Source organism: Podarcis melisellensis, assembly GCF_964234715.1.
Source record: "Podarcis melisellensis genome assembly, chromosome: 5".
Lineage (NCBI taxonomy): Eukaryota > Metazoa > Chordata > Lepidosauria > Squamata > Lacertidae > Podarcis > Podarcis melisellensis.
The window spans coordinates 89,578,411-89,606,021 of NC_138537.1; the positions used below are offsets into that span (position 1 = coordinate 89,578,411).

The window sequence follows — 27,611 nt, forward strand, 5'->3', positions numbered from 1 at the left end:
AGAACTGAACTGAAGGGTTCAGCCAGCCTGCTTATATAGAGCTCCACTAGAACGCAACAGTAACCATTTTCTGTAACTATCCAATCACTAAACGTCACATTCGATCCCTTATTTGCATATGTGGACCTGAGTGAAAACTATCTACAGTATCCCCCTGCTGGCCCAGGGTGAGAACTTCAGTACATAACAATGAGCTTTGGCCTGTGAATTCTGTTCCCTCACTCAGGAAGTTGTGGCATCATCAGCAGGTCTGGGGCTCTGCCCTTCCAATTGGTGGTTTGGTGTTGACTCCAACGAGGAAACCTGCTTCCTGCTGTCACCGTGAACATCACAGGGGAAGGAGAAAGGAGGGAGGTCCTAGGATTCAGTATGTAACTAGGTTGTCCACGCTTCTACTTGCCCTGCTACATTCTTCCAGAGAAACACGCTGTTTGCGGCTGTATTGGAACAAACCGCTGTCAGGTTTTTGTGCTGCTTGACTTGTGTTCCGATTCAGAAACCGCTCAAACCATGGGCGTAGCCAGGAGGGCAGGACACCTGCCCCCCCAATCAAATACCGTATTTTTTGCTCTATAAGACTCACTTTTTCCCTCCTAAAAAGTAAGGGGAAATGTGTGTGCGTCCTATGGAGCGAATGCAGGCTGCACAGCTATCCCAGAAGGCTGAACAGCAAGAGGGATTGCTGCTTTAACTGCGCAGCAATCCCTCTTGCTGTTCTGGCTTCTGAGATTCAGAATATTTTTTTTCTTGTTTTTCTCCTCCAAAAACTAAGTGCGTCTTGTGGTCTGGTGCGTCTTAAAGAGCGAAAAATACGGTAAATAAGAAAAATGCTCCTTTTCCCTTACGGGGTACCCAAGAGCCCATATAGAGTCCTTATGTAGGTTTTCTATCGGTAGGAGAAAATAACCAATGCCAACCAGAGAATATTGGGAAGCAAAGCAGCTAGTAAGCATAATCTTTATTAAACTGTTGCGACAGGATGATCACCCACCCCCCCACACACACGCAGGAGGAAGGAGGAACCCTGAACATTGGTGTGCAAGCTCTTATATAGACTTTTGAAATTGCCTACCCTGTAGCTCAAGATAAAGGGACCCCTGACCATTAGGTCCAGTCGTGGACAACTCTGGGGTTGCAGCGCTCATCTCGCTTTACTGGCCAAGGGAGCCGGCATACAGCTTCCAGGTCATGTGGCCAGCATGACTAAGCCGCTTCTGGCGAACCAGAGCAGCGCACGGAAATGCCGTTTACCTTCCCACCAGAGCGGTACCTATTTATCAACTTGCACCGGCATGCTTTTGAATTGCTAGGTGGGCAGGAGCTGGGACCGAACAATGGGAGCTCACCCCGTTGTGGGGCTTCGAACCACCAACCTTCTGATGGGGAAGCTCTAGGCTCTGTGGTTTAGACCACAGTGCCACCCACACCGCATAGCTCAAGACTACCCCCGAAAACATCACACATATGGCAGTTTGCAGCAGAATCCTGTCTGGCAGGACACCTGTTAATGGTCACTGATTACCTTTACCTGGGCATCCTGGCCAGTCTTTTGTAATGGTAAATACTCAGTTCCTGAATACAGGTCACAGGCTCACCCTATTCATACACAGATGTGCCCTTAAGGCAGGATTTGTGAGCACAGAGACAATGGGGAGGCTTTTCCCATTTCCATCCAAACTGCAGAGGAATATTTGAGGTCAGTCAAAATGGTTTCAGGATTGGGAGAGTCAAAATGGTTTCAGGATTGCTCTCCTCTACTATTTCAGACACGTGGTTTATATACCTAGGTATGTGTTTGCCTTGTTCATTTATGAACATATGATTTATATATATGAGACCTTAGAATACCTATAACAAAGTAAACATCATTAAATTGTAGAGTTGAAAAGGACCACAAGGGTCATCCAGTTCAACCCGCTGCAATTCAGGAGACTTGCCCAATGTGGGGTTCAAACCCACAACCCTGAGATTAAGAGTCTCTTCTTCTAACAATTGAGCTACTGAAAGTTGTTGTCGTTTAGTCGTTTAGTCGTGTCTGACTCTTCGTGACCCCATGGACCAGAGCACGCCAGGCACTTCTGTCTTCCACTGCCTCCCGCAGTTTGGTCAGACTCATGTTGGTAGCTTCGAGAACACTGTCCAACCCTCTTGTCCTCTGTCGTCCCCTTCTCCTTGTGCCCTCCATCTTTCCCAACATCAGGGTCTTTTCCAGGGAGTCTTCTCTTCTCATGAGGTGGCCAAAGTACTGGAGCCTCAGCTTCAGGATCTGTCCTTCCAGTGAGCACTCAAGGTTGATTTCCTTCAGAATGGAGAGGTTTGATCTTCTTGCAGTCCATGGGACTCTCAAGAGTCTCCTCCAGCACCATAATTCAAAAGCATCCATTCTTTGGCGATCAGCCTTTTTATGGTCCAGCTCTCACTTCCATACGTCACTACTGGGAAAACCATAGCTTTAACTATTAACTACTGAAAGTAGAATTTGTAGAAGGAATTTGACACCTTTTTCTGAGCGCTTGGGGTCAAAAGGAAGCAATTGGAAAGAACAGTTGGTGAGACATTTAATTCTGAATCTACTAGACAGAGCCAGACAGCAGATGATGACAGATGGATGTCCTGCCCCCACCGACATAAATCCTGGCTATGCCAATGGCTCAAACCCGTGCCTAGAAAGCAAGCAGAAAATCTCTTGGACCTGTGCTTTCCAGAAAAGGACAAGCAGCATAGCCTTCAACCGTCCCTTATTTGGCGGGAAAGTCCATTATCCCAGCGCTGTGTCCTGCTGCTGTCCCTTAAATTTCCTGGGTTTCAAAGGAAGCAGCTCCTCTCCCTCCCTCCCTGCCGGCCAGGGAGGAGGGAGGCTCCAACTGTGTTGCTTGGCTGTGTTGCTCACCTAATAAGGAGTCTAAGAACGACTGGGGGGGTGGAGCTTGCATGCCTTGTGCCGATCAAATCAGCTGCTTTGCCTGGAGACTCGCCTTTGCTCAGTGCTTCCCAGCGGAGAGGTGGCGGTGGTTTTCCTTGCTGCATCCCCTTTGCTGGGTTGCTGTGCTGTGGCAACCACCGCTTGAGGCTTCGTTTGGCTGCTGGCTGGGCTTTCTGCCTTTGGCTCAGAGGGGCTCAGAAGCTGAACATACCTGTGCTGGGAAAATCCCTTATTTTGGCTGCTGATCCCTTATTTTCAAATTTGTAAGTTGACAGCTATGAGCAGAAGTATAAAAATCTTTACTCAGACAGACAGACAACCCACCAGCTGCCTCCACATTGCATGGCAAGGCACCCCCCATTTGAATCTTCCAATACCATGAATAAGAGGCAAGACACCATCATTGGCTATATACCAGGGTGCTGTGCTAGGCCTGCCCCCTGGAGGCCCACCCCCAAGGCCACTCGCGATTGGCCAATTCAGTGAGCAGTCAGAATCCATCTCCCAGGTAGCAAACTCCATGCAGAGGCTTCCTCAGGTGCTCTGGAAACTCCTTAGGGGTTTTCTCGCCCCTTGGAGGGTGGAGGGGATGGTGGCCCACAGTGGCGCACACCAAAGAAGGTGAGCAGGAATTATCATTTATTAAATTTGTATACTGCCCTCTACCTGCAGGTCTCAGGGCAGTTCGCAACATAAAACCGCATTATAAAACACAAAATACATAGGATTTTTTTTAAAAAAACAAGAGTGACTCACTAACCCCCCCCCTCTCCCCAATGCATTTTAAAACAGTTTCAAATGTGATAGGAATTTTATGGTCTTAGATATATGGTAATGTTCATAAGTGTACCAACCAAGCACATACATAGATCAGCACAGGAAGGCCAACCTGGAACCATTTTGATTCCTAAACTGAGCAAATGTTTTCTTTGCAAGGTTAAACTGGAAAAGCCTCCCCATTGTCTTTTCCTTCACAAATCCTGTCTTAAGGGTATGTCTGTGTTTGAATAGGATGTGAGCCTGTGACCTGGCCCAGGAACTAAGTACTGGTATTTATCACTACAAAAGACTGGCCAGGCTCACCAGGCAATCCAATCAAGTAACCTGCCAGATAGGAGATAAACAACAACAGGAGAAAAACAACATTCAAATTTCTGTTTTAGACCGCCTTTTCTGTGATGTAGGTGGGATGTATCTGAGGGGTGGTCTTAGGTTACACCCCTTCTGTGATGTATGTATGATGTTTCTGGGGTTGGTCTTGATCTACAGGGTGGCAATTTCAAAAGTCTTTATAAGGCCTTGCACGCCATTTTTCTGGGTCCCTCATCTCTCCTGCGTGTGAGGGGAGCACCCTGTTGCAACAGATCAATAAAGATCAAGCTTACTAACTGCTTTGCTTCTCAATATTCTCTGGTTGGCCTCTGTTATTCTCTCCTACCAATAGGGAACCTATGTAAGGACTCTATATGGGCTCTTGGATACCCCATAAGGGAAAAGGGCAATTTTTGTTTACAACACAAACATGCAAGGAATCAGTGCTAACGTGCAGATGGGGTAAGCATATTTAAATGTGGCTGGGCGCATGTGGGAAGCAAATTCAGGCAACGTCATCCCCGTACAAATCAGGCTCTGCTGTTGAGAGTTTGGGGTTTCTGCTGGAGACGCAGAAAGCTGGAAATAGTGGCGCTGGTAACTGCATTTGTGCAGTCAGTTGCCAATTTTCACTTCCCTTGTTTCTGTTTGATAGCTCATTGTCTCTGCTTGGGTCAGCTTCCCTGGGAACTCCTCCGATCCCCTGGGAAAATGAATTGCCAAGGAGAGAGAGAAGATAAGCAGAGATCCACAGCCTGCGTTTGAGATAGTAGCTTGAGCTCAACTGGCAGAAAGAGTCTGACTCAAGCAAGGCGACTTTCTACATAATGAACTTGAAATTAAAAAATTAAGGTCTTAGATATATATATATAATAAATGTTCATAACTGCATATATAAACCACATGTTTGAAACCCCACAGAAAAAGTCCTGAAACCATTTTGGACCAAGTATTGGAGCCTCAGCTTCAGGATCTGTCCTTCCAGTGAGCACTCATGGCTGATTTCCTTCAGAATGGATAGGTTTGATCTTCTTGCAGTCCATGGGACTCTCAAGAGTCTCCTTCAGCACCAGAATTCAAAAGCATCAATTCTTCGGCGATCAGCCTTCTTTATGGTCCAGCTCTCACTTCCATACATCACTACTGGGAAAACCATAGCTCTAACAATACGGACCTTTGTTGGCAAGGTGATGTCTCTGCTTTTTAAGATGCTGTCTAGGTTTGTCATTGCTTTTCTCCCAAGAAGCAGGCGTCTTTTAATTTGCTGTCACCATCTGCACCGATATTACTTACCAGGACTACCCAATTGTATGCAATATACGGCTGTCTACATACCCAGAGACCAACTGCTTAACAGAGATGCACAGAAGTGCACATGAAAGAAGGGATAAGTGCCACAGGTGATATACTGGAACCACTCCTCTGTTTCTACTTGACAATAGAAAAAGGATGTTCTTGATATTGAAGGTCTAACCAATAAATTTCCTGTGTGGGTGGTGTTCAACATAAACTCGCTAACGTATTCCGGTGGAATTTGGGATACATTCAGCCTTGGCGATGCTGGAGATGGAAGCACTGAGAATCGAAAGGTTTCAGCATGCAACTTGCTAATTGATTGTTTATGATCCCAACAGGTACAAATGGGAATTGCCTGTTTTAATCGTCTGCGCTTCTCTGCTTCGATGTCCCTAACTTTCTTTTCTAATTAAGTTGGATTTGCTTTGTCATCTGAACCGGCTCCCCTTCCAGCAGTCCTTCTGCCTAAGAATTGCCCTTTATTAAATTTCAGCATTCCGCTTCCCCCGAGAGACTTAAGTGCAGCTGTAAAGCATGCATTACTTCTCCCTTTGGCTCGGGGGAGCCGGAGCTCTTTGCAAGCTCTGATTTTAAGAGCTCAGCTGTATAAGGTGTGGCGTGTTAAAGCAGCGGGATTCCCAGCCACCAATATGATAGGACTGTGCGCCTCCCCAGTCCAACTGGGAGCCCAGTTTAGATCACTCTTGACCCAGGATGGTCCAGATCCAGCCTCCGGATCCAGATCATAACCTGGAAAAAAACAAATCCTATGGACTTTGATTGGGAAACTTGGGGTTCCTCTCTCCCACATAAAGGTAAAGGGACCCCTGACCATTAGGTCCAGTCGTGGCCGATTCTGGGGTTGTGGTGCTCATCTCGCTTTATTGGCCGAGGGAGCCGGCGTACAGCTTCCAGGTCATGTGGCCAGCATGACTAAGACGCTTCTGGCGAACCAGAGCAGCACACGGAAACACCGTTTACCTTCCTGCCAGAGCGGTACCTATTTATCTACTTGCACTTTGACGTGCTTTCGAACTGCTAGGTTGGCAGGAGCTGGGACCGAGCAAAGGGAGCTCACCCCGTCGCGGGGATTCGAACCGCCGACCTTCCGATCGGCAAGTCCTAGGCTCTGTGGTTTAACCCACAGCGCCACCTGCGTCCCCCTCTCCCACATAGGTAGATGGAATTTGGTGGCAAAGAACCTTCTATTAAGTTGATGGACCCTGCCAATTTTCAGACAGGTAGCTCCAGTTCTTTTTGTGCTAGTCACCTTTAAAGTTTGGTGTGTCCCCCCCCCCAATCTTAAAGTCAGTTCTCCACATTTCCATTTTCAAAATTCTTTTTGAAATGTCTCCGTGAAAAATCCACCAGCATTTTAGTGCAAACATTGCCGAATGTACAGATTTTTTTGTAAAACAGTCCTTTCCAAATAGTTCATTTCCATGTGTTATTTTCACCAACATACGTGTTCCTGTGAAAAAACTTTGCCCCTGCAATTAGATTGCAAATTTCAGAGAAGTGCAACTCTCAAAGGATGGCAGTGTTTTGGTTCGCCTATTCTGGAATGTGTGAATTAGGTGGGTTTACTGTTAAATGCAAATAATTATTCCTCCAACATCTCGACTTTACACTGCAGGTTTGTTTGTTTTTTTACTGTATATACTATATACAGTATACTAATTTCAGTTTCGTGGGGTAAGTGTAAGCAAAAAGCAAGGGCCGTATCCAAGCAACCAGTGATACCAGCAAACTCAGGAAAATTCTGACGGTACCACAGGTTTAAAAAACTTTTTAAAACACCCACCCACACCCATAAGTTTTTAAAAAATAGCAACCAAAAAGGAAAGATAATTGTACATGTGGGTGGTTGTGAGGGAGACTGGGGAGATTCAGGAGCAGAGATCAAATGAGGAAATTTGGAGGTTGTTTAGCAAAGTCACCACACAACATGAATTATGTTCAAGCTTTGAACAGGAGCAGGGGAGATTTTGCTGGGACCTGGAAGGGGGTGTGGAGAAGGCAAATAAGAACAGAGAAGGCTGAAGGAGGAACCACAAGCTTTGTGCATGGACTTCAAAAGCACTTTCCAGTCATGAGGAACAAATGACTGCCTCCTGCCAGCCACCTTTCCTGAATTTCACAGCAACACAAGCATGCTGCTTTCTGCTAGGTTTTTAATATAACAGCGGTCCCGAAAGACCTACATTGGCTCCCAGTACATTTCTGAGCACAATTCAAAGTATTGGTGCTGACCTTTAAAGCCCTAAATGGCCTCAGCCCAGTCTACTTGAAGGAGCGTCTCCACCCCCATTGTTCTACCTGGACACTGAGGTCCAGCTCCGAGGGCCTTCTGGCAGTTCCCTCACTGCAAGAAGCCAAGTTACAGGGAACCAGGCAGAGGGCTTTCTTGGTGGTGGCGCCTGCCCTGTGGAATGCCCTCCCATCAGATGTCAAGGAAATAAACAACTATCTGACTTTTAGAAGACATCTGAAGGCAGCCCTGTTTGGGGAAGTTATTTAATGTTTGATGTTTTATTGTGTTTTTAATATTCTGTTGGGCTGGGGAAACCCAGCCAGATGGGCAGGGTATTATTATTAATAATAATAATAATAAGAAGAAGAATAAGAATAAGAATAATAATAATAATTATAGGAAGGTAAAGTTAAAGGGACCCCTGACCGTTAGGTCCAGTCGTGGCCGACTGGGGTTGCAGCGCTCATCTTGCTTTATTGGCCGAGGGAGCCGGCATACAGCTTCCGGGTCATGTGGCCAGCATGACTAAGCCACTTCTGGTGAACCGGAGCAGCGCACGGAAACGCCGTTTACCTTCCCGCCAGAGCGGTACCTATTTATCTACTTGCACTTTGACGTGCTTTCGAACTGTTAGGTTGGCAGGAGGTGGGACCAAGGAATGGGAGCTCACCCTGTCGCGGGGTTTCGAACCGCCGACCTTCTGATTGGCAAGTCCTAGGCTCTGTGGTTTAACCCACAGTGCCACCTGCATTCCTTATTATTATAGTAAAGGTAAAGGTAAAGGTACCCCTGCCCGTACGGGCCAGTCTTGCCAGACTCTGGGGTTGTGCGCCCATCTCACTCAAGAGGCCAGGGGCCAGCGCTGTCCGAAGACACTTCCGGGTCACGTGGCCAGCGTGACATCGCTGCTCTGGCGAGCCAGAGCTGCACACGGAAACGCCGTTTACCTTCCCGCTAGAAAGCAGTCCCTATTTATCTACTTGCACCCGAGGGTGCTTTCGAACTGCTAGGTTGGCAGGCGCTGGGACCGAGCGACGGGAGCGCACCCCGCCACGGGGATTCGAACCGCCAAGCTTTTGATCGGCAAGCCCTAGGCGCTGAGGCTTTTACCCACAGCGCCACCCGCGTCCCCTATTATTATAGTATCCCCTTTCTAATCCTATTCTTTTTGCTAATTAACTTGTTTTCTGCTGAGATTCGGAAAGAAGCCGGTCATGTGATGTTCCTCCTCCATACACCCCAAAAGCCCATTCCCAAGCTTGCAAAATTTGTTTACAACTCTTTCCCCCTTGCTCTTCTTTTTCTTTAAAATTCATTGCGAGGCCAAACAGGTCCAGTTGGTTACCTGTGTTCCGCCATCCTCAAACAACAGCACAGAGGGGATTTTGACTGGGAAAACAGTGAGGAAATTAAGTGCCACGGTCCCAATCCAATTCTCCCACCCTGCCCCAGTCCGGCAGCTGTGATTCAAGTTTTTAAATAGCTATGGGAGATCGTCATTAAGGAATCTCTCGCATCCACAAGCATCCTTGTGTTCATACTTGAGAAACTGGGGAACTTGTAGAGGTCCTGTCCTATGGACCACAGTGAATGCTTTCTTCCCCCTTTCTTTCCCACTGCACTATTTTGTTCTGCTGGGGAGATTTCTGGGCCTCTGTAATCCAAGAGCTGGAAGGGGAACATCAGGCAAATTGATTTGCAATAATTCAGTATTATTACAGCTGCTGTTGAAGAGGCACTATCTGAAATTCTGGCACACAGCAATGGGGCCTGTTGATCGAGAGCATTAGTTCTCCATTGCAACTGCTCCACTCAGAGGATCCTGTTTTTATTGGATCAACTATAATAGCCAATTGGCTGCTCCTCTTAGCCACCCCTCTGACTGGAAGCCACAATGTCCAAGGTCAGAGAAGCGCACTGAAATATAAAAGTAAACCCTCCAAGTGTCCCTATTTTCTAGGGACAGCTCTGGATTTACAGAAGCTGTCCCGGTTTCTGATTTGATCCCAGAATGTCCTGCTTTTCCTTAAAGGTAAAGGGACCCCTGATAGCTAAGTCCAGTCACGAACGACTCTGGGGTTGCAGCGCTCATCTCGCTTTACAGGCCGAGGGAGCCGGTGTTTGTCCGCTCTGCAGAGTTTTTCCCAGGTCATGTGGCCAGCATGACTAAGCCACTTCTGATGCAGTGGAACACCAACACCAGAGCAGTGCACGGAAACACCATTTACCTTCCCGCCAGATTACCTATTAATCTACTTGCAACTTTTGACGTGCTTTTGAACTGCTAGGTTGGCAGGAGCAGGGAGCTCATCCCATCACAGCAATTTGAACCACCAACCTTCTGATTAGCAAGCCCAAGGCTCAGTGGTTTAGACCACAGTGCCACCCATGTCCCTATTTGCATTGGAGAAATGTCGGATGGTATGGAGCTATGTGATCCCTGAGCCAAGGAGACAGATAACTATACAGTGGTACCTCGGGTTACATACGCTTCAGGTTACAGACTCCATTAACCCAGAAATAGTGCTTCAGGTTAAGAACTTTGCTTCAGGATGAGAACAGAAATCGTGCTCCTGCGACGCGGCAGCAGCAGGAGGCCCCATTAGCTAAAGTGGTGCTTCAGGTTAAGAACAGTTTCAGGTTAAGTACGGACCTCCGGAACAAATTAAGTACTTAACCTGAGGTACCACTGTATAGCCTTTAGAAGACTTCTGAAGGCAGCCCTGTATAGGGAAGATTTTATGTTTAATTTTTTTTATGTTTTTATATATGTTGGAAGCTGCCCAGAGTGGCTAAGGGAACCCAGTCAGATGGGCGGGGTACAAATAATAATTTTATTATTATTATTAAGGAATAAGACATCTGTATTTTAATCCGAGAGACATTGAAGGGTACGTTAAAAACTGGGCAGCACACCTTACCCCCCACCATTTATGTGTAGATACGAACAATTGCAATATTTTTATTCCAAATCGTTCTTTCAAGTTCATGCAGGGATTTGCAGCCAGGCACAAACAAAGCCAAGGTCTGAGGTTCTGCACCACCACCACCATAAGGGATAGAAACTAGCTTTATTTAAAAATGAAGGCATGGGCTGACAAGGATCTTCCCTTTATTTCTTACGCTGAGGTGACTACGATCAGTTAATCCTTTCTAATATGACAAATGAAATGCTGGTTTTTGAAATCTTCCCCAGGTACTGTCCTCTGTCCGTAAGTTCTCATATATGGGATTGCAGAGGCCAAAGAGATACGTAGGACATTGTGACAACATCCTTTTTTGTAGCTCCTTTCGAAAGCAGTTCCTGTCCCACAAAGAGCGTTCATTCTGAGTTTGGATTGGTACCATCCTAGTCTCTTTAGGCCAGAACAGCGTGGGGAGAGTGTTTCTGAAGAACTGCATTCAGTTGTCCTCAAGTGGAAACTCTGACATGTCTTCTTCATAAGAATGCACATCCCTCGAATCTTGTTATCCACTTTGCCACAACAGAGGAGGCTCTGAATCCTTGTAGCTTGGAGACCATCATGATAGGAGACTTAACATTTCTAAGAAATTACTCTCGATTTCCACCTTCATCGGGACAGTTGTCTCTGACTTGTCTTTTATAGGCACAGACATGTGGTTGCCCAAACTGTACAAGCAGTGAAAAAATGGCAAGGGTGGGTGAGGGGGAGGAAAAGTTAGCATGTGCCAATGAAAAAGGTAGCAACCAGATCTTATTCAACCATTCACTCAGTTTCCAAACCTGAAGTTTTATCCCAAAGTGATATTTCTGAGCATGTGCTCACTGTGGGCATGAATCATGCGTGTGAAAGTTTGTCCCAAAGTGACTCTTCAGCTGCACACTCTGCAAAAATACTTAGGCTGCTGCATATATCCAGGCCAAAGTATTTCTGTATTGTACATCCAATGTACCGTACATGGTTGTTAATGAATTTGGTTTTTTGGGGGGTGTACAAAAAAAGTGAGTTCTCATTCGTACATTTGATTCTCACCACCACGTATCCTTTGTATCTAAATGCTGTGCCAAGCTGAAATCGCTGCCTTCTGCTTGTTTGTTTCTTTTCTAAAGGGGAATCTGCCCATTATTCTCCATCATTCTAGTCACTCAAGCAGTAGGAAAGAGAAGCTGCAGCCACCATGTCATGCTTTTCCTTTATGTCAATTTGGCGTTCATCTCATCAGCAAATTTATATCAAGAGACCACAGTTTTCCTTCTAACACAATTGCCTTTGAAATTTGTACCGATATTATTTAGGGTGTGTGTGTGTGTTTGCAGGTACGTTAGGTCTGTCTTTCTAAAATAATAGCGAGCACCTTGCGTTCTCACGACACACCTTCCACAGCAAAATCTTCAAGCGCGCCCATTGAAATGATGTCAGCATCATCAGGGAGACTCACGTCCTTCTCAAAGTTATACTGTGATCCATCCACTTCGTGACTGTCAACATCACACCCGGCAGGCTCAATATAAGGTTGACTCCCGAGAGGTTCTGGGTATTGGCCACTTTGTGACCAGTCTGAAGCCGATTCCAAGAGGGCTTTTTGCATAAGGGAAGCCGATTCAGAAAACTGAGATGGCGATGCCTGTACCGGAACAGATGAAACTCTGGTTGGGAGAGTACTGGGGTACAAAACGTAAGAAGAAGGGACACTCTCTGAAGAAGGCGTTTGAGACAAGTTCCTTTTTGAAGGAGGGATCGAGAGCTGGATGTACCTTCCGCTCTCTGGATCATAAAAGGTCTTAAACTGAACAGGTAAATCTACAATGAAATACTCTCCTGAATCCGGATCCTGAAGCAGCTTACGCTGGGTTGTGGCAGGTAAAGAGGGCGTGGGACTTAATGATGGGGCAGGTTGTAGCCTCACCAGGTGGGATTCTGATGGAGTCAAGGAAGAATTAAGGCATATTGGCGAGAGTGAGGATTGGATTGGTTGCAAAGTTCCAATATCGCTGCCGTGGGATGGAGCTTCATCCTGTAGCCTTTTCTGCTGTGCCTCTGTTTTTTTCCTCTTGCTTGCCAGTTTCTTTGCCCGCCGTAACGCCTTTTCTGATTTGGGTGGTACAGCCGGGGGTTTGGCTGCTGTCTTCGCCATCTGAAGTCTCTCATTTGCAACAGGAGAGCTGCCAGCATCTCCTGAGAGTTGACTTGCCTGCATCAGATCAAATGGCTCCAAGGTAGAAGACCTCTTTCCGCTCTCTGTTCCTCCTTGCAGTGAAGAGGAATTTGTTATTCTTTCAGCCTGTGGTACATTGGAGACTGCAGACGTATCTGAAAAAGGACTTGTGAAGGTAGATTGCATCGCGCTGTGTGACCTTGGACTTGGTATGGTGGAAATGGTTAGGGTACCCGATGATGCTGAAGTATCCCGGAAAACTTCACTGGAAGCATGAGAATAGGGCTCCGATATCGTGGGAGATCTCACCTCTTGACTTATTATCTTTTTCACACAAGAACCACCTCTGCGTTTAGATAAGAGATTGTTCTTAAAATAGTTCACCTTTTCTCTCACAGGGCACTTTTGCCTGTTTTGTGCTGGGTCACCTTCCAAACTAAGAATCGGTTGGCTGGAAGAATTACGCCTCAGTTTCCCAGCTCTAGCCTTTTCTTTGTCTCTGGCCAATTGTTTCTCGCCGCTTTTCAAACCTTGCTGTGATAACCCTGGTGTAATATTAGCTCCTTCATCTTCTCCCACCAATTCCTGCATATAGACTCCCTCTGGTCCTTCTCTAAGAGTGTATCCTGCTGTTAAGGGGCTTTTTCCTACCATGCTGCCTGGGATGGATCTTAACTCATCAGCATCTTTGCCTGTTGCAGCATCCCTCATGTCCTGCTGGCTTCTGTTTCTTGACGGAAACAAGTCCACCTCTTGAATATTTGGAGTAGAACGAATGGGCCCCAAAGTCTGTCTTTCAGCCTCTGCGTGACTGCCAGTGATGGCTTCTTCACAGGACAGAGACCTGAGCAGAGGCAACTTGACTGCTTTTATCACTGGCGACGACTTAAACGTGTTGTCTTTAATCATGAACATATTGGGCTTCAGTGAACTTGGTGAAGTTGGTGTTAGTGACTCTTCCAGCTTGGCTTCTGATGCCGAATCCATACTTTTCGATTTGTCTTCTCTCTTCTCCTTCACATCTATTTCTTGCACTGCATTCTCATTTTTACCCTGCTCTTCCTGCTCCTCCTGCTTCTCATCCGTGTGACAGCCACGGATGCTCAGATTGTAGTCATGCAATTGCTTCTCCCCCCTTGACTTCTCCTCCTCCTCGTCTTTGCTACATAGCTTTTCTTCTGCACTCCACTCATTCTTACTCCTCTGGCTTTCTTGATGGCATGCTTTCTGAAAGAGCTGCATTAGAGAAAAAGAGTCGTCGTGAAATGGCTGGTCTACAATGGAGACAAAGGATTGTTCAGAAGAGCTGGTGCTCCTTTTGCCTCGGGGTTCATTTCCAGTCGGTGGGCATGCTTGGTTTCCACTATCATTTATGTTCTCCTCAGGTGTGAAAAATAAATATGGGGATACCTGGGGTTCCGCATCAGCACTGTGACTTGGAGCAACTTGTTTACTTTTAAGATCCTGCAGTTGGAAACTTTGAACATGTGCTTCTGGGTCAGTTGGAACATCTGCAAGGTGAGAGTTGGGTGGAGAATATTGTCTTACACGGTGCTCATTTGGGTGGAAGTCAGTCAGAGATGACATCTCACTGTCCTCTGGAGTCAGGTAGCTGTCAATGAAATGCCCAAAGGAATTGGTGGCATTGGTGTTGTCCATTTGTTCAGGAGGCTTATGACCTCTTTTGTCAGCCTCAACCATTTTTTTATTGTTTCCTTCTAGCGCATTGGCGGCTGTGACGCTTGCTTTTATGCCGTCTTGCTCCTTAATCTTTTTGTCGTCGAGGATTCTTAGGAGAGGGGAGGGACTGTAAGTGCTTTTCACACGTTTTCGGATATCCTTCAGGTTGAACAGCAAACTCGGTGCTTTCGACTTATAATTGTTCTGAGAAGAATAGAGTGTTCTCTCCTCTGTTTCTTTGGCAGTTCCAGTTTCAGGAATGGGAGGAGCTTCCAGAAATAACTGGCCTTCTGAGGCCTCTCTCTCTTGTTTACGTGGTAGGACTGGAGTTAAAAGTTTTGAGATGTTGAAAGAAGGACTAGAGGGGTCAGATGGAGCTATGTGGGACTCATCTGCAGATGTTTCGGCCATGGGAGTGGCGTCAGGTGGCTTTCTGTATGAGGAGTCCTTCGTTCTTAGCTCTTCTGGTGCAATCTCCTGCGTCAGCTCCATTCCTCCAAGCTCTTTCTTTTGTTTCCGCCAAGGTGGACAAACATTTTTCAGCTCAGACTTAAATTCTGAATTGCTAGTCTTCTCTGACAACACAGTAACTTGAGGCACTGGTGCTAATGCACTGGCGACATGGGCTATCGCTTCTGGTGGAGCAGAGGCCTGAGGCAGAGACTGTGGTGGAGTGGAAGGCTTCAGCGACACGGAAACCTGCGGAGATGGTGGGAAAGAGGTTTCAGATGTAAGGGATGGTGATATAGGAATCCTGTGCACAGGTGGCGGCAGATCAGAAGCTTGGGGTGGCAACACCTGTGAAACAATGTCTTTAGCATTAGCCTGAGGAGGAAAAGGCACCTGGGCTAGAGGTAATGGAGAGAGAGAGGCTTCAGAGAGTGGTTTTTGTGGAAAGGCACCTGAGAAATCCTGTTCTGAAATTACGGGAGCTGTGACCTTCGGGGGAGATGGTTTACATTCATGAATAGAGGCCTCTCTAAAGAAAGGTGTTTCTTCAAAGTATGTCAGGTTTCCTTCTTTGAGTATAATTTCAGTAGGCCCGCCTGTCTCAAGTTTTTTATGATGCAGATTCCACGATTCAAAAGCACTGTTCTCGCTGTGTAGAAAGCTGCCCTTTCTAGCTGGCTCTTTGGCTTTCCCAGTTCGGTTTTTTGCCGCCTTTCTCGAGACGGCGGAGACATTGGACATTCGAATATTTGAAGCATCGGCCTGGCGATAAAAACCACGTGGACCGTGACAGGCCAAATCCATTTTGTTCTGCCTTCTGTGCAGTTCGTGCAGTTCGGGCCTCCCGCTTGCATTTGCCACGTCCTGGAACGGCTCGGAAAACTCAGAGAGTTCCTTCTGGATGTTTAAAATGGTTTTGCCACCCCAGAAAGCCATGTCGCCTCCACAAATTAAGGGGAGTTTTGTCAAACTGTTTCTAACCGGTTGCTTGGCTGTTGCTGAAGTCTCCCGGTTCTCAGCTTTATCAAAGGTCTTTATCAAGGAAGAAACTTTTGAGGTATGTTTATAATTGCGCAGACTAGGCACTGGCAAACCCAGCTTCATCCTAATGCTTGGGGTGATCTTTATAGCGGCGTTTTGACCTTCTTGGGTGTCGTTTGGAAACTGCTGGAATGTTGAATGCTCCTCGGTTTTTGGCAGTCCCTTGTTAGGGGGAGTATTTTTCCTGATAGCATGGTTCCGTGGGCCTTGGGGAAATTTGCTCGAGAACTGGTGGGAGATGTTGGGCGAAACAACTGGATCGGCCTCTGTGTAAGATGATTCGAGCTCAGCCACACACAGACTTTTGAAGGCTCGGTCGGTGAGGCTGCAGACTTCTCTGTCTGTGTCATCCAGGAAGCTCCCAATACTGGAGGAGTCGCTTTGCCCATCGGCGTGCTTCTTATTCACTTGCATTGTCCATATGAGTCATGAACAGAACAGTCAAAATAGCAATCTCACGTACAGAACGGGCAGGCAATTCTTTCAGCTACCATATCTCAGCCTTTGACATCTTTCGGCGACCTTCCTCCTCAAGAATGCACAGCTTTACATTCATTTATAGTGTGGAAGCACCAATAGGGCTCTGCAAATTAAACACATAAAATCAGTTATTGTAGTGTATCGTAGTTGACACATGAACTTTCCCCCTGTTTAGTTCCATTGTTGAGTCTCAGGTTAATCTGATTTTGTCCTTCCAGAATCAGGTTGTGTGACAAATTCTTACATATTAGCCTGTTCACATGTTTCTCACATATGGGGGTTTACCATGATTACTTAGAGTAGCAGCATGTTTTTAGTACCACCCACAACATAGCTTCTCCGGTCCAGGAATCAACATGTTTTGACATGAGTAGAATGTGTCCTTTTATTTAAAACACATCTCTGGGTTATTTGTGGGGCCTGCCTCGTGTTTTTACATAAGTGGGATGTGTGCTTTTATTTAAAATGCATCTCTGGGGTATTTGTGGGGCATAGGAATTCATTCATATATTTCCCCCCAAAATATAGCCCCCCACAAGGTCTGAGGGACACTTGAGCGGCCCCCTGCTGAAAAAGTTTGCTGACCCCTGGTTGAATATGGCCACCAGAATTTTACTGGTACAGCCAAGAATATGCCTATCATACGTACACAATTTTTAAAAATGGCTTACTGTACTTTTCTGTGTATTAGATGAGGGTTTATTTTACTCTAAAATAAAGTTTAAAATGGGAGGTGTCGTCTTATACATGGACAGTGCAGTAGCACTGGAGAGCGAGTGCAGTAGCGGTAGGAGAGCCAACATGGTGTAGTGGTTAAGAGCGGTAGCCTCGTAATCTGGGGAACCGGGTTCGCTTCCCTGCTCCTCCACATGCAGCTGCTGGGCGAGGTCTCAGCTGGTGCTGAAGCCATACTGAAGAAATGGGTAGCCTTAGTGAGGATGTCAAGACACCGCTTGAGAGCCAGTGTGGTGTAGTGGTTAAGAGCAGTAGACTCGTAATCTGGTGAACCAGGTTCGCGTCTCTGCTCCTCCACATGCAGCTGCTGGGTGACCTTGGGCCAGTCACACTTCTCTGAAGTCTCTCAGCACCACTCACCTCACAGAGTGTTTGTTGTGGGGGAGGAAGGGAAAGGAGAATGTTAGCCGCTTTGAGACTCCTTAGGGTAGTGATAAAGCGGGATATCAAATCCAAACTCTTACAGTGCAGAGGGAGGACGGGTGATTGGTTGCAGCTGTGAGCAGGATCTAGCGATTGGGTGGGTGAATGGTGTCTTCTGCAAGGGCTGCTTTGGATTGGCTGCCACCTTGGCAATTTGGTGTGCGTTGCTTGCGATGGTTCGCCAGTTGGGTGACAACTCTGGGCCATCTGCCCCCAATTTTCTTTAATTTTTAGTCCCCCAAAATAGGGTTTGTTTTATACATGGGGGCGTCTTATGGACGGAAAAGTATGGCAGTTTTTGTTTTAATATTGGCTACCAGTTCTCTTCAAAGTGCTTGTACATACCTTTAAAGCCCTTAACACTTAGGTCCTGAATGCCTGAAGGAGTGCTTCTTTTTCTCCCAATCTGCCAGTGCTTTAATATCTTCTGCTGAAGACCTTTTTCAGGTGCTGCCTTTCTCACAGGTACGCTGTTGGATAACAAAGGAAAGTCCTTTTTTTTCAGAAATGGCGCCCCGGTTGTGAAACACCATCCCTATAGCCCATCCTATTTTTCTAGAAAAAGAGGTGCCAGAACTCACCACGAACACCTCCCTCATTCTCTCAGAATGGTAATGGTGCCCACTGGTGAGTTGCCGGAACCCAGCTGAGAGGTGCTGGAACTGGAACTGCCTATAGCAGCTTTGTTGGAGTCTAAGCTGCCTTCTTTTTAGAGCAGGCTTCCTCAACCTCGGCCCTCCAGATGTTTTTTGGGCCTACAACTCCCATGATCCCTAGCTAGCAGGACCAGTGGTCAGGAATGATGGGAATTGTAGTCTCAAAACATCTGGAGGGCCGAGGTTGAGGAAGCCTATTTTAGAGCCATGCAAAAACGTTTGTATTCCCATTTCAACTTGTTGCAATTTTAGTGGTTGAGCAGAGCAGGGGGGAAAGTCCTAGGCTCAGTGGTTTAACCCACAGCGCCACCCGCATCCCCAACACAACTTCTAGCTGGCTGCAATTAGTGATTGCTGTTGGGGATGCCTGAAGTGCCCACCTACATTTGTAGCTATCTCCCCTGTGTCTCATATATTCTAATTTCTAATTTACATTTCAAAATCTTCATTTACATGAACTAAACCATTCAGTGATTCATTATTACATCCATCAAAACTCATTTACACTGTTGAATTTATCTTAATACTACCAGCGTTTTTAAATGAACACAATTTTCACCATATATTCAGTAATCATTTTCCAGTCTTCTTTAAACGTATATTCTTCTTGTCCTCTTATTCTATATGTTAGGTCCACAAGCTGCACATATTCCATCAGTTTCAGGTGCCATTCTTCTTTGGTCGGGACCTTGCTCGTTTTCCATTTTGGGGCTAACAAAACACGGGGCACAGTTGTAGTATGCATACATATTTTTTTTTTGGCGCCTGGGAATTTCGCTTTTTTGTTGGTGATAATTCAGAGGGAAATTCCCCTGTTTCTCATAATGCCCAGATTTTATACACCTGGGACATTTTACAGGGTGTGGGGGGAGAATGACAGCTGACAGTTACTACCACAGCAAATGATAAGCCTCCCAACTCTGGGGAAGAATGCTTCCTGAAGAACCATCCATTCCCTCTCAAATCTGTCAAATGCAAATCCCTCCATTTAGTTCAGCCCTAGCTGGCGAGGACATTTTAAACTGAGGGTGCTTCGAGCTATGTGATTCTAGTCAGACAAATATTATTAATAATAATAACAACAACAACAACTTCATGCAATTTTGTATTGACAACTTAAGTCCTTCTCACCTGCTATGTTAGCAGATGCTGTGGAGGCCCCCGTTTTGGCCTCCTCACGTTCATATTCTCCTCACCGTGGCCCATCTTGCCGTATAAATTGAAAATATTTTTATGAAACGTTTTCAATAGACATATTTCGGTGTGTTCTTTAGATTCTTTCGCTCTGCAAATTAATAGACAAGAGAAAAGTGGATGAGTGTGTATGTAATTAATCACTATTAGTTTATTGCTCTGATTGTGTGCTAAAGGGTGGTTTTCCTCTCAAGAGGGCCGCTGCGCAATACTGCCCCATAATGCTAGCTGTTCCTGACCCCAAGCAGAATTCCAATAATAATAATAATAATAATAATAATAATAATTCATTTATACCATGCCCATCTGGCTGTGTTGTCCAAGCCACTCTGGGTGGTTCCCAAGACATAAAAACATAATAAAACATCAAATATTAATAGTAACAATTTGATCCAATATAAAAGTCACAATAACTTTAAAATAAACGACTTAAATCAGACAATCCGTCAGAATCAATAGTAAACAGTAAAATTAAGCACCAGCAAATAATAATTCAACAGTTCGGCCACAATAAAATCTATCGTCAATAAAATAAAACAATAAAATCTATCATCAATAAAAGTAACAGCAAATCACAGTGCATAAAATACCACGAAACATACAATACCATGTAAAAGGATCATATCGAGAAACAAAAGAAGCACAACTTATAAAACTATTGAAAAAATATCCCTGAACTCCTCTCTTCCCAGCTGCGACTGCTGCTGCTACTGTTCTCAAAGTCATAGTCTGAGAAAGGCTAGGTGGGGTAAGGTAACACAATGGTTTGATGAGGAACAGAAAGTCTCTCTTCTCTCCTATGTATCTTGGGGGAGAAAAAATCTCCCAAACAGACCCAGGAGAAGAGCACTCTTGTCTGCTTCTATGGATCAGTCCCTGTCCCCTCTTGAAAAATCATATGGAACATTTTTTTTATCCCAACATTGGCTGGGACAAAAGGGTGGCAGGGATGGGGGATCAAAAATTTGGTGTTGTGTTTTTTGTTTTACTTTTTGCTTACAGGAAGAAAACTGTACAGGCATCTCCCCACTCCATTGTATTCATGCACAACCACGCATGCACATGGTGCCAGGGTTGTAGAATCATACCAGAAAATGGCAGGAGGAGAGCTGGAGAGTCCATGTGGCTCACATGGAGACCCTCCCACGAGCCCGAAGAGGGCGCTAGTGAGGGAAGATGAAGCCCCAAAGAGACCTGAGGCACAGCGGGGCCTTGTTAAGATTGCTCAGCTGTCCTGCCTAACAGCAGCAGAGGAAGACGCTTTCCTGTGTGTCCTCCATCCTCCAGCCGGTCCCAGAGCTCCAGGTCTAGATATTTTGGGCTGGATTGGAGAGGGAGCTGGAGGGCAGGGGGGAATTAGGCAATTAGAGGCTGCCTCCTAGATTATGGGATTTCACTTATGCTCACAGCGGCCCAGAATATAACACCTCTATAAGTGAGGAAACATCTGTAAATGGCTAAAATGTGAAGGCTTTGCTTGCTACAGAGTGGGTGACACTGTCCTAAGAAAAGATTTACCCTAGATTTAACTATGGATACCATGCAAGCAAAGGGATGTGGGTGGTGCTGTGGGTTAAACCACAGAGCCTAGGACTTGCCGATCAGAAGGTTGGCGGTTCGAATCCCTGTGACGGGGTGAGCTCCTGTTGCTCGGTCCCTGCTCCTGCCAACCTAGCAGTTCAAAAGTACGTCAAAGTGCAAGTAGATAAATAGGTACCGCTCCGGCGGGAAGGTAAACGGCGTTTCCATGCCCTGCTCTGGTTTCGCCAGAAGTGGCTTAGTCATGCTGGCCAGATGACCCGGAAAAACTGTCTGCGGACAAACTTCGGCTCACTCGGCCTGTAAAGTGAGATGAGTGCCGCAACCCCAGAGTCATTCATGACTGGACTTAACTGTCAGGGGTCCTTTAACTTTACCTTTACAATGCAAGCATTTGCACAAAGCAGCGCTTGGAAACATACCTAAATTCCAACTTGCAATCTCTTATATACTCAGATCTGTGCCATGCATTAGTACGTTTACTCAAGAATTGTGTTCTACTCTGTTCAAGGTGGACGGGCTTGCTTCATAGTACAGTCATACCTCGGGTTACAAACACTTCAGGTTGCGCGTTTTCGGGTTACGGATGCGCCAAAACCTGGAAGTACCGGAACGGGTTACCTCCGGGTTTCGGCGCTTGCACATGCGCAGAAGTGCTGAATTGTGACTTGCGTGTGCAGAGACACGGCGATGCGGTTTGCGAACGTGCCTCCCGCACAGATCACGTTCGCAACCCGAGCGTCTACTGTACTTGTGCTTGGAATAGCCAGTGATTGAATCTGGATAGCTTGAAGTATATAAGCTCTATCAACAAGAATACAGCAATAATCAATGGAGAAATGCAAATCAAGTCAACCCTTTGGCTATGCTTTGCTTCTGACATCACTATCACTCCCTTCCGCTGTCTGCTAGGGTAGCCATTGATGCATTGCCGACTCGTTTGGGGGGGCTCCACCCCCCCAATAATTTAAGAAAATTATTAGTTATATTATGCTTTGTAAAATCACAAAATTATGTTGGTATTTTTTATTTTCCTTGTTTGACGATAGTTACCTTTTAAAATACATTCAGTAATGAGTTAAAACAAAGCCACTCCCGATCTAGAGAGGGGGTGGGGTTGCGGGCTCTCGACCCATCAACAATCTCGCGGGGCTGGCGTCAGCCCCGCAAGAAGCGGGGATTCCCCCTAGCTCTTTAATATTCACCGCCCACGGCGGCAGCCAATCGGCTGCCGCAAAGGGCGGGCCCTCACAGGTTCACTTAAGGTCGGGGCAGCCCGGGGCTCGCCCCTTTCGTTCCCCCAGCAGCAGCGGTTTGGAGGTCTTGGGCCCCCCCAATATTTTTTATAAGTCAGTATGGGCCCCCGCCCCCCAATATTTTTTATAAGTCGGCGCCCCTGGTAGAGGAGAAAATGCAGCAGATTTGCATATGCCAATTTAAATGTGTATATGCAAATTTGGAAATAATGGGTGGCATTCAGATGAATTTGCTGTTACTTGGTTGGGACTGCAGGTTTTCTGATGGAGAAGTCGGTAGTCATTTCCTTGCTAGGTTGGATGAACTGTCTTTCTCTTCCCAAAAGGGCAAGTCAAACCCAACAGAATAAACTACAAAAGTATCGAAATTAGCTGGGGGAAAGGCAGTGGTGGTGTTATAATCACGTCCGCCAAGAGGGGGAATTTTGTTCTCTCTCCAGGTTTGGCGTTTTCAGGTACCTTTAGAGCACGTTTTTATTGAAACGTGGAACAGCAAGAATAGAGGGTTGGGAACCAGTTGCTTTCCATATGTTGATTTGATCTGTGGGATCATGGAAGCTGCAGTTCCACAACAGATCCCTGAGCTGGACTGATGATGGACAGAATCATAGAACTGGAAGGGGTCACAAGGGTCATCTAGTCCAACCCCCTTCAAGACAGGAATCTTTCAACCAACCTGAGGCTCAAACCCATGACCTCTTGAGATTAAGGGGTCTCATGCTTTACCAGTTAAGCTATCTGTATGATTCCACACTGAGCTCTGAAACTTTGGAGAAATCTCCACTCTACGGTTATTTCACAAGAACTTGGTACACTTCTGTTATAAAGTATTATCTTTTACAAAACTGATCTTAAAGCTGCTGAGTGCGATCTTGCACCAAAGCAAAGATGAAATCAGTAAATTAAATATTCGGACATTATCAAAACACCAGATTTACGGACTAGCTCTATTCTGCCTGTAAATTCTGAACATTCAATTCATTTTGAAGCCACTATGATCGGCCCCAGCCAGCACTGTCCGAGGGCTGATGAAATTTCTGGTTTGGGCTGACTGCCCCCCCCCAACCTCGAGCTGCTTGGCGATTTGGGTGTTCTAAGCTGAAAATATGAGAAAATGTGATTGGAAAAATTGAAAATAAAACACAGCAAGTGTTTCTACATCAGTACCCAACCACAGAATGAAGGCCAGAGGAATTCATATCCCAGAGCTTTCGTTTAGCATCTCAAGGATGGGTTGGTTCTCGGGGCAAAACCTACCCCACCCTTAGGTTTAGGGTTTATTTGTCTCCCACAATTAGCTTGGGGGAAAGGCTTAAACCTTTGCCCCAATCCAAACTGGATCCCAGTGAAACAAATGGGATATTTTTGTGGCAGAGCCAATCCAGATCAGGTCCACACTAGGCGGTAAATGGTTTAAGCCCCTTAACTCTCACACCCCATGCTAAAGCAGGGTTGAGAAACTTTTCCTATACAGTGGTACCTTGGGTTAAGTACTTAATTCGTTCCGGAGGTCCGTTCTTAACCTGAAACTGTTCTTAATCTGAAGCACCACTTTAGCTAATGTGGCCTCCCGCTGCCGCGCCACAGGAGCGTGATTTCTGTTCTCATCCTGAAGCAAAGTTCTTAACCCGAGGTACTATTTCTGGGTTAACGGAGACTGTAACCTGAAGCGTATGTAACCTGAAGTGTATGTAACCCGAGGTACCACTGTAGTCTCTTTTTCATCCACCCCCCCATCCATCTACACCCACATATATCCATTCTCTTTTAACATACACTCATTCTTTAATTCCTATGCATTCGTTCACCCCCCCCATCTTGCACATAGCAATGAGGGTTTGAATGTATGTGTGTCTGTGTCTGTGTGTGTGTGTGTGTGTGTGTGTGTGTAGAATTTTAAAAAGGAATGGGGGAAATTCATAAAGTATTTAAGAGAACACTGTAAACAACTAAAAACATTGGCAGGATTTGAGTGATGCTTGTAATGTATGAAAAACTATGGGAAAACAGACTATTAGAGAACATAAGATAAGCAGTTGAGGGGGGAAAAAGATAGATAATGGTAGCCATGGTAGGGCAGAGGGAAGTCGAAGGATTCAGAGAATCCTAAATGAAGAGGTGAATGGTGTGTTTGAATTTAAATTTGTTATGTAAAATATAATTAAAAATATATTTAAAAGAAAGGAAAACAAACAGCCTTGGTCCAGTATACCTGAAGGAGCGTCTCCACCCCCCATAATTCTGCCGGGACACTGAGGTCCAGTGCCGAGGGCCTTCTGGTGGTTCCCTCATTGCAAGAAATGAGGTTACAGGGAACCAGGCAGAGGGCCTTCTCGGTAGTGGCGCCCGCCCTGTGGAACTCCCTCCCATCAGATGTCAAAGCGATAAACAACTACCAGACTTTTAGAAGACACCTGAAGGCAGCCCTGTTTAGGGAAGCTTTTAATGTTTGATGCATTATTGTATTTTAATATTTTGTCGGAACCTCAATATTCTGTCACCATGAACACCAACCCCCACATGTTAGTTGAGCTGATGTTGAGGGTGTTTCTTTAAAACAAAACTTGTGATTCTTTAATTTTGTCTTCTTGGGCCGGGGGCAGGTGGGTGGGGAGCCAACGGCTCTATGAACATAGCAAGCATAATTGGCCATCCTTTTGTCCCATGCTGAAAATAGATGGAAAACGTGTTAGGTTTGCTATAGATTTATCATGAAATGCTTCCCCATAATTTCCCCTAATTAAATTTATATTTTATACCTTTATTTCTTCCAAATATTTTCTTTGCCTCGAGGAGCAAAAAATAAAATAAAATAATGGTCGGCTCTTTTTGGATCTTACATACATTAAGATTATTTTCATGCACTCAGCCATTGTAATCCTACTGATAAGCCCCAATTGACCCTTCCCTTCACATTTTGGGATTAATGAAGCAATTAAATACTGAGGGGTCTCTGCCAGCTGAGAGAGAAGCTCACTGCTGGAGACCTCCCCGGTGCCATTTTGCCAGTGGGCTTCTGTTGGTGTTAAGACTATGATGGGGAAAGCTATGAATCCACAGGACCCCATGTCCTTTTGACACACACTCCCAAAGGCTCTAAAACTACAGCAGCCCTAGAGCTGGCATATTTAATATCCTCCCGTTGACCACAATGAGATAACAAAAATAAGAATACTCCAGCTCTTACACTCACTCGCACACGGACATTTGGGCACGCACACCAGCTGCCCCTCAGGTAGGTAAAGTTGCACTGTAATTTACAGAACAACTTGAACCCAAGATCCACTGCAAAGAGAGAGTTTGGATTTGGCAGATCTTGGGCTCTCAGCTGGGGCCATGCCAGCGTAAGTCCCAGATCCTAGCTTAGCTGGGACTCAGCCAGTAGAACTTAATCCGGCATTAACTTGTACCGGTGTAAGTCTCCGAAAAGGGGCACGGTGGGGAAAGGGGAGATTGACACCTTTCATACCCTCCAGCAGTGAAGTTTTGAGTGGCCGTGACTAAAGACTACCTGCTGTAGTGCTAGCCAATAATAAGAGGAGTTTGCTCTGATGGAGCGCCAGCTTCTGCCAATGGCGACGCAAGAGGAGGGCGGTGCTGCTTAAAAAGTCATGTTGTTGTTGTTGTTTAGTCGTTTCGTTGTGTCCGACTCTTTGTGACCCCATGGACCAGAGCACGCCAGGCACTCCTGTCTTCCACTGCCTCCCGCAGTTTGGTCAAACTCATGCTGGTAGCTTCGAGAACACTGTCCAACCATCTCGTCCCCCTCTCCTTGTGCCCTCCATCTTTCCCAACACCAGGGTCTTTTCCAGGGAGTCCAGGGACTGTCCCCAGGAAACGGGGACGTCTGGTAACCTTATTCTAAATCGCGTTTGGAATAGGGGTGAATTACACCAGCATAATTTGCACCGGCTTTCTGTAGTAGGATTGCTCTGTTATTCTGTCTGCTAGCATAGATTACTATATATATTTTATAACCTTGACTCAATAATAAAATGGAACCAAACAACATAGTTAAATTAAGATCTTTATCTTTTTTAATGTATTAATATTGTACCCATCTCATTCCATGTCTTACTAGGGAAATTAGAAGTTAAACAGCAATAATTAAACAGTTGAAACAAAGGAGGTGAATAACTCATTTGAAAAGGTTTTCATAAAATTCTGCATTTAATCTATCTGAACCAGAAGCCATAAGGATAATTACTCTTCTGTATATATCACATTTACTTATTTGGACAGTATATTAATATACTTTTAAAAAAACCCCGCTTCTTTTTGAAATGAATAGGTGTCCTGGGCTCAACACAAACTTGAGCTTGGCTTGGGAGCTCATAGCATAGCTGTCAACTTTTCCCTTTTCTTGTGAGAAATCCTATTTGGAATAAGGGAATTTCCCTTAAAAAAAAGGGAAATGTTGACAGCTATGGCTCATAGGAGGCCAGTGCAGATTTCTCAAGATGTTGGAATCAAATAATGACCGCTCCCCACATTAAACGGGGGGTCACTTTGCGTGGCCACGTGCAGCCCCCTGGGACCCTATGCGGTTCCCATTAGCACAGGTTTGGCTTCGCCTTCCCCAGGTGGGATACCTGGAGGTCTCCGCCTACCTCAGCCAGTTGCCCAATCCCGCCTGGGGTGGCGTTGCCAAGGTGATCAGGCCAGGTAGAGGGAGGGACCGCCCTGCCCACACAATAGGGGGAGGATTTTACCTGGGAATCGTCAGTTGGCTCGAGCTTCTCCCATCCTACCCACCCTCAGTTAAGTCTTATTTTGCAGGTTCACCTTTTCTCCACAGGTACGTGGGTGCTGATACGTCAGGGTCGTTGTTGAAGGGCAGAAAGGAATTTCCCTGCATTGGCAGGTTTGCCTTTCCCGTAGCAAAACGTCACAACTTTGGCGGTATCAGGCCTTGGGCAGAATCCTTTAGTCTATCTTCGCAAAATGGGGGTGGGTGTGTAGCAGTGACCCACGCCCCCCCTTTTCTTTGCAGCAGTGATACCAGGGTTCCCCATTGAAGGGGTTGTTTTGAGGGCAAGCATTGGCCGTACGCCTAGAGGTTGTCATTGCTCTCCCCTGTGACGGCGGCGTAACCAGGGGGGGGGGGGGGGCTCTGTGCTTGAACATATGTTCTTCAGAGCCAGCCCCCCCCCGATAACCCTGATGTTCCCCAGATCCCCAGCGGGGGACTGGGAGGGATAACGCCCAATGACTGAGCTAAGGTGTACCTACACCTGAAACATAATAAAGTTGTGGCCTATTTTAATCCCATAGCACGTTGTCTTGAGTCATTATTCCACACGGGGCCGCCCAGGGTTTGGGGGACTCCGCCTGTCCACGCAGTATCTGGAAGCCATAAGTTCCTTACCCTTGGTTTCTTCTGCCATAAAAGAACAACAAATACACCCATCTTGTTCTTTTCTCTTCTCAGAATCAGTTTTGAGAGACCAATCGCTTCTGGTTCTAAAATTTTA

General features: G+C 46.0%; 2 protein-coding genes across 3 annotated transcripts in view; one reads left to right on the forward strand and one right to left on the reverse strand.

The window, feature by feature from the left end:
- Positions 1 to 952, forward strand: part of DRGX (dorsal root ganglia homeobox) — a 44,399-nt gene extending 43,447 nt beyond the window's left edge. Inside the window, exon 8 of the mRNA XM_081911888.1 lies at positions 195 to 952. The gene's annotated coding sequence lies outside the window, so the exon portion shown is untranslated. The remainder of the gene's footprint in view (positions 1 to 194) is intronic.
- Positions 953 to 10,617: 9,665 nt separating this feature from the next.
- Positions 10,618 to 27,611, reverse strand: part of LOC309370197 (cardiac-enriched FHL2-interacting protein) — a 31,689-nt gene continuing 14,695 nt past the window's right edge. Inside the window, exons 2-4 of one of the 2 annotated variants that reach the window (XM_081911695.1) lie at positions 19,280 to 19,354; positions 17,838 to 17,962; positions 10,618 to 16,437 (exon numbers count right to left, since the gene is read on the reverse strand). In XM_081911695.1, the coding sequence (XP_081767821.1) occupies positions 11,892 to 16,268 (4,377 nt within the window). In that variant the 5' untranslated portion in view covers positions 16,269 to 16,437; positions 17,838 to 17,962; positions 19,280 to 19,354 and the 3' untranslated portion in view covers positions 10,618 to 11,891. Of the gene's footprint in view, positions 16,438 to 17,837; positions 17,963 to 19,279; positions 19,434 to 27,611 lie in introns of both variants that reach the window. The other variant, XM_081911694.1, reaches the window with a different exon arrangement.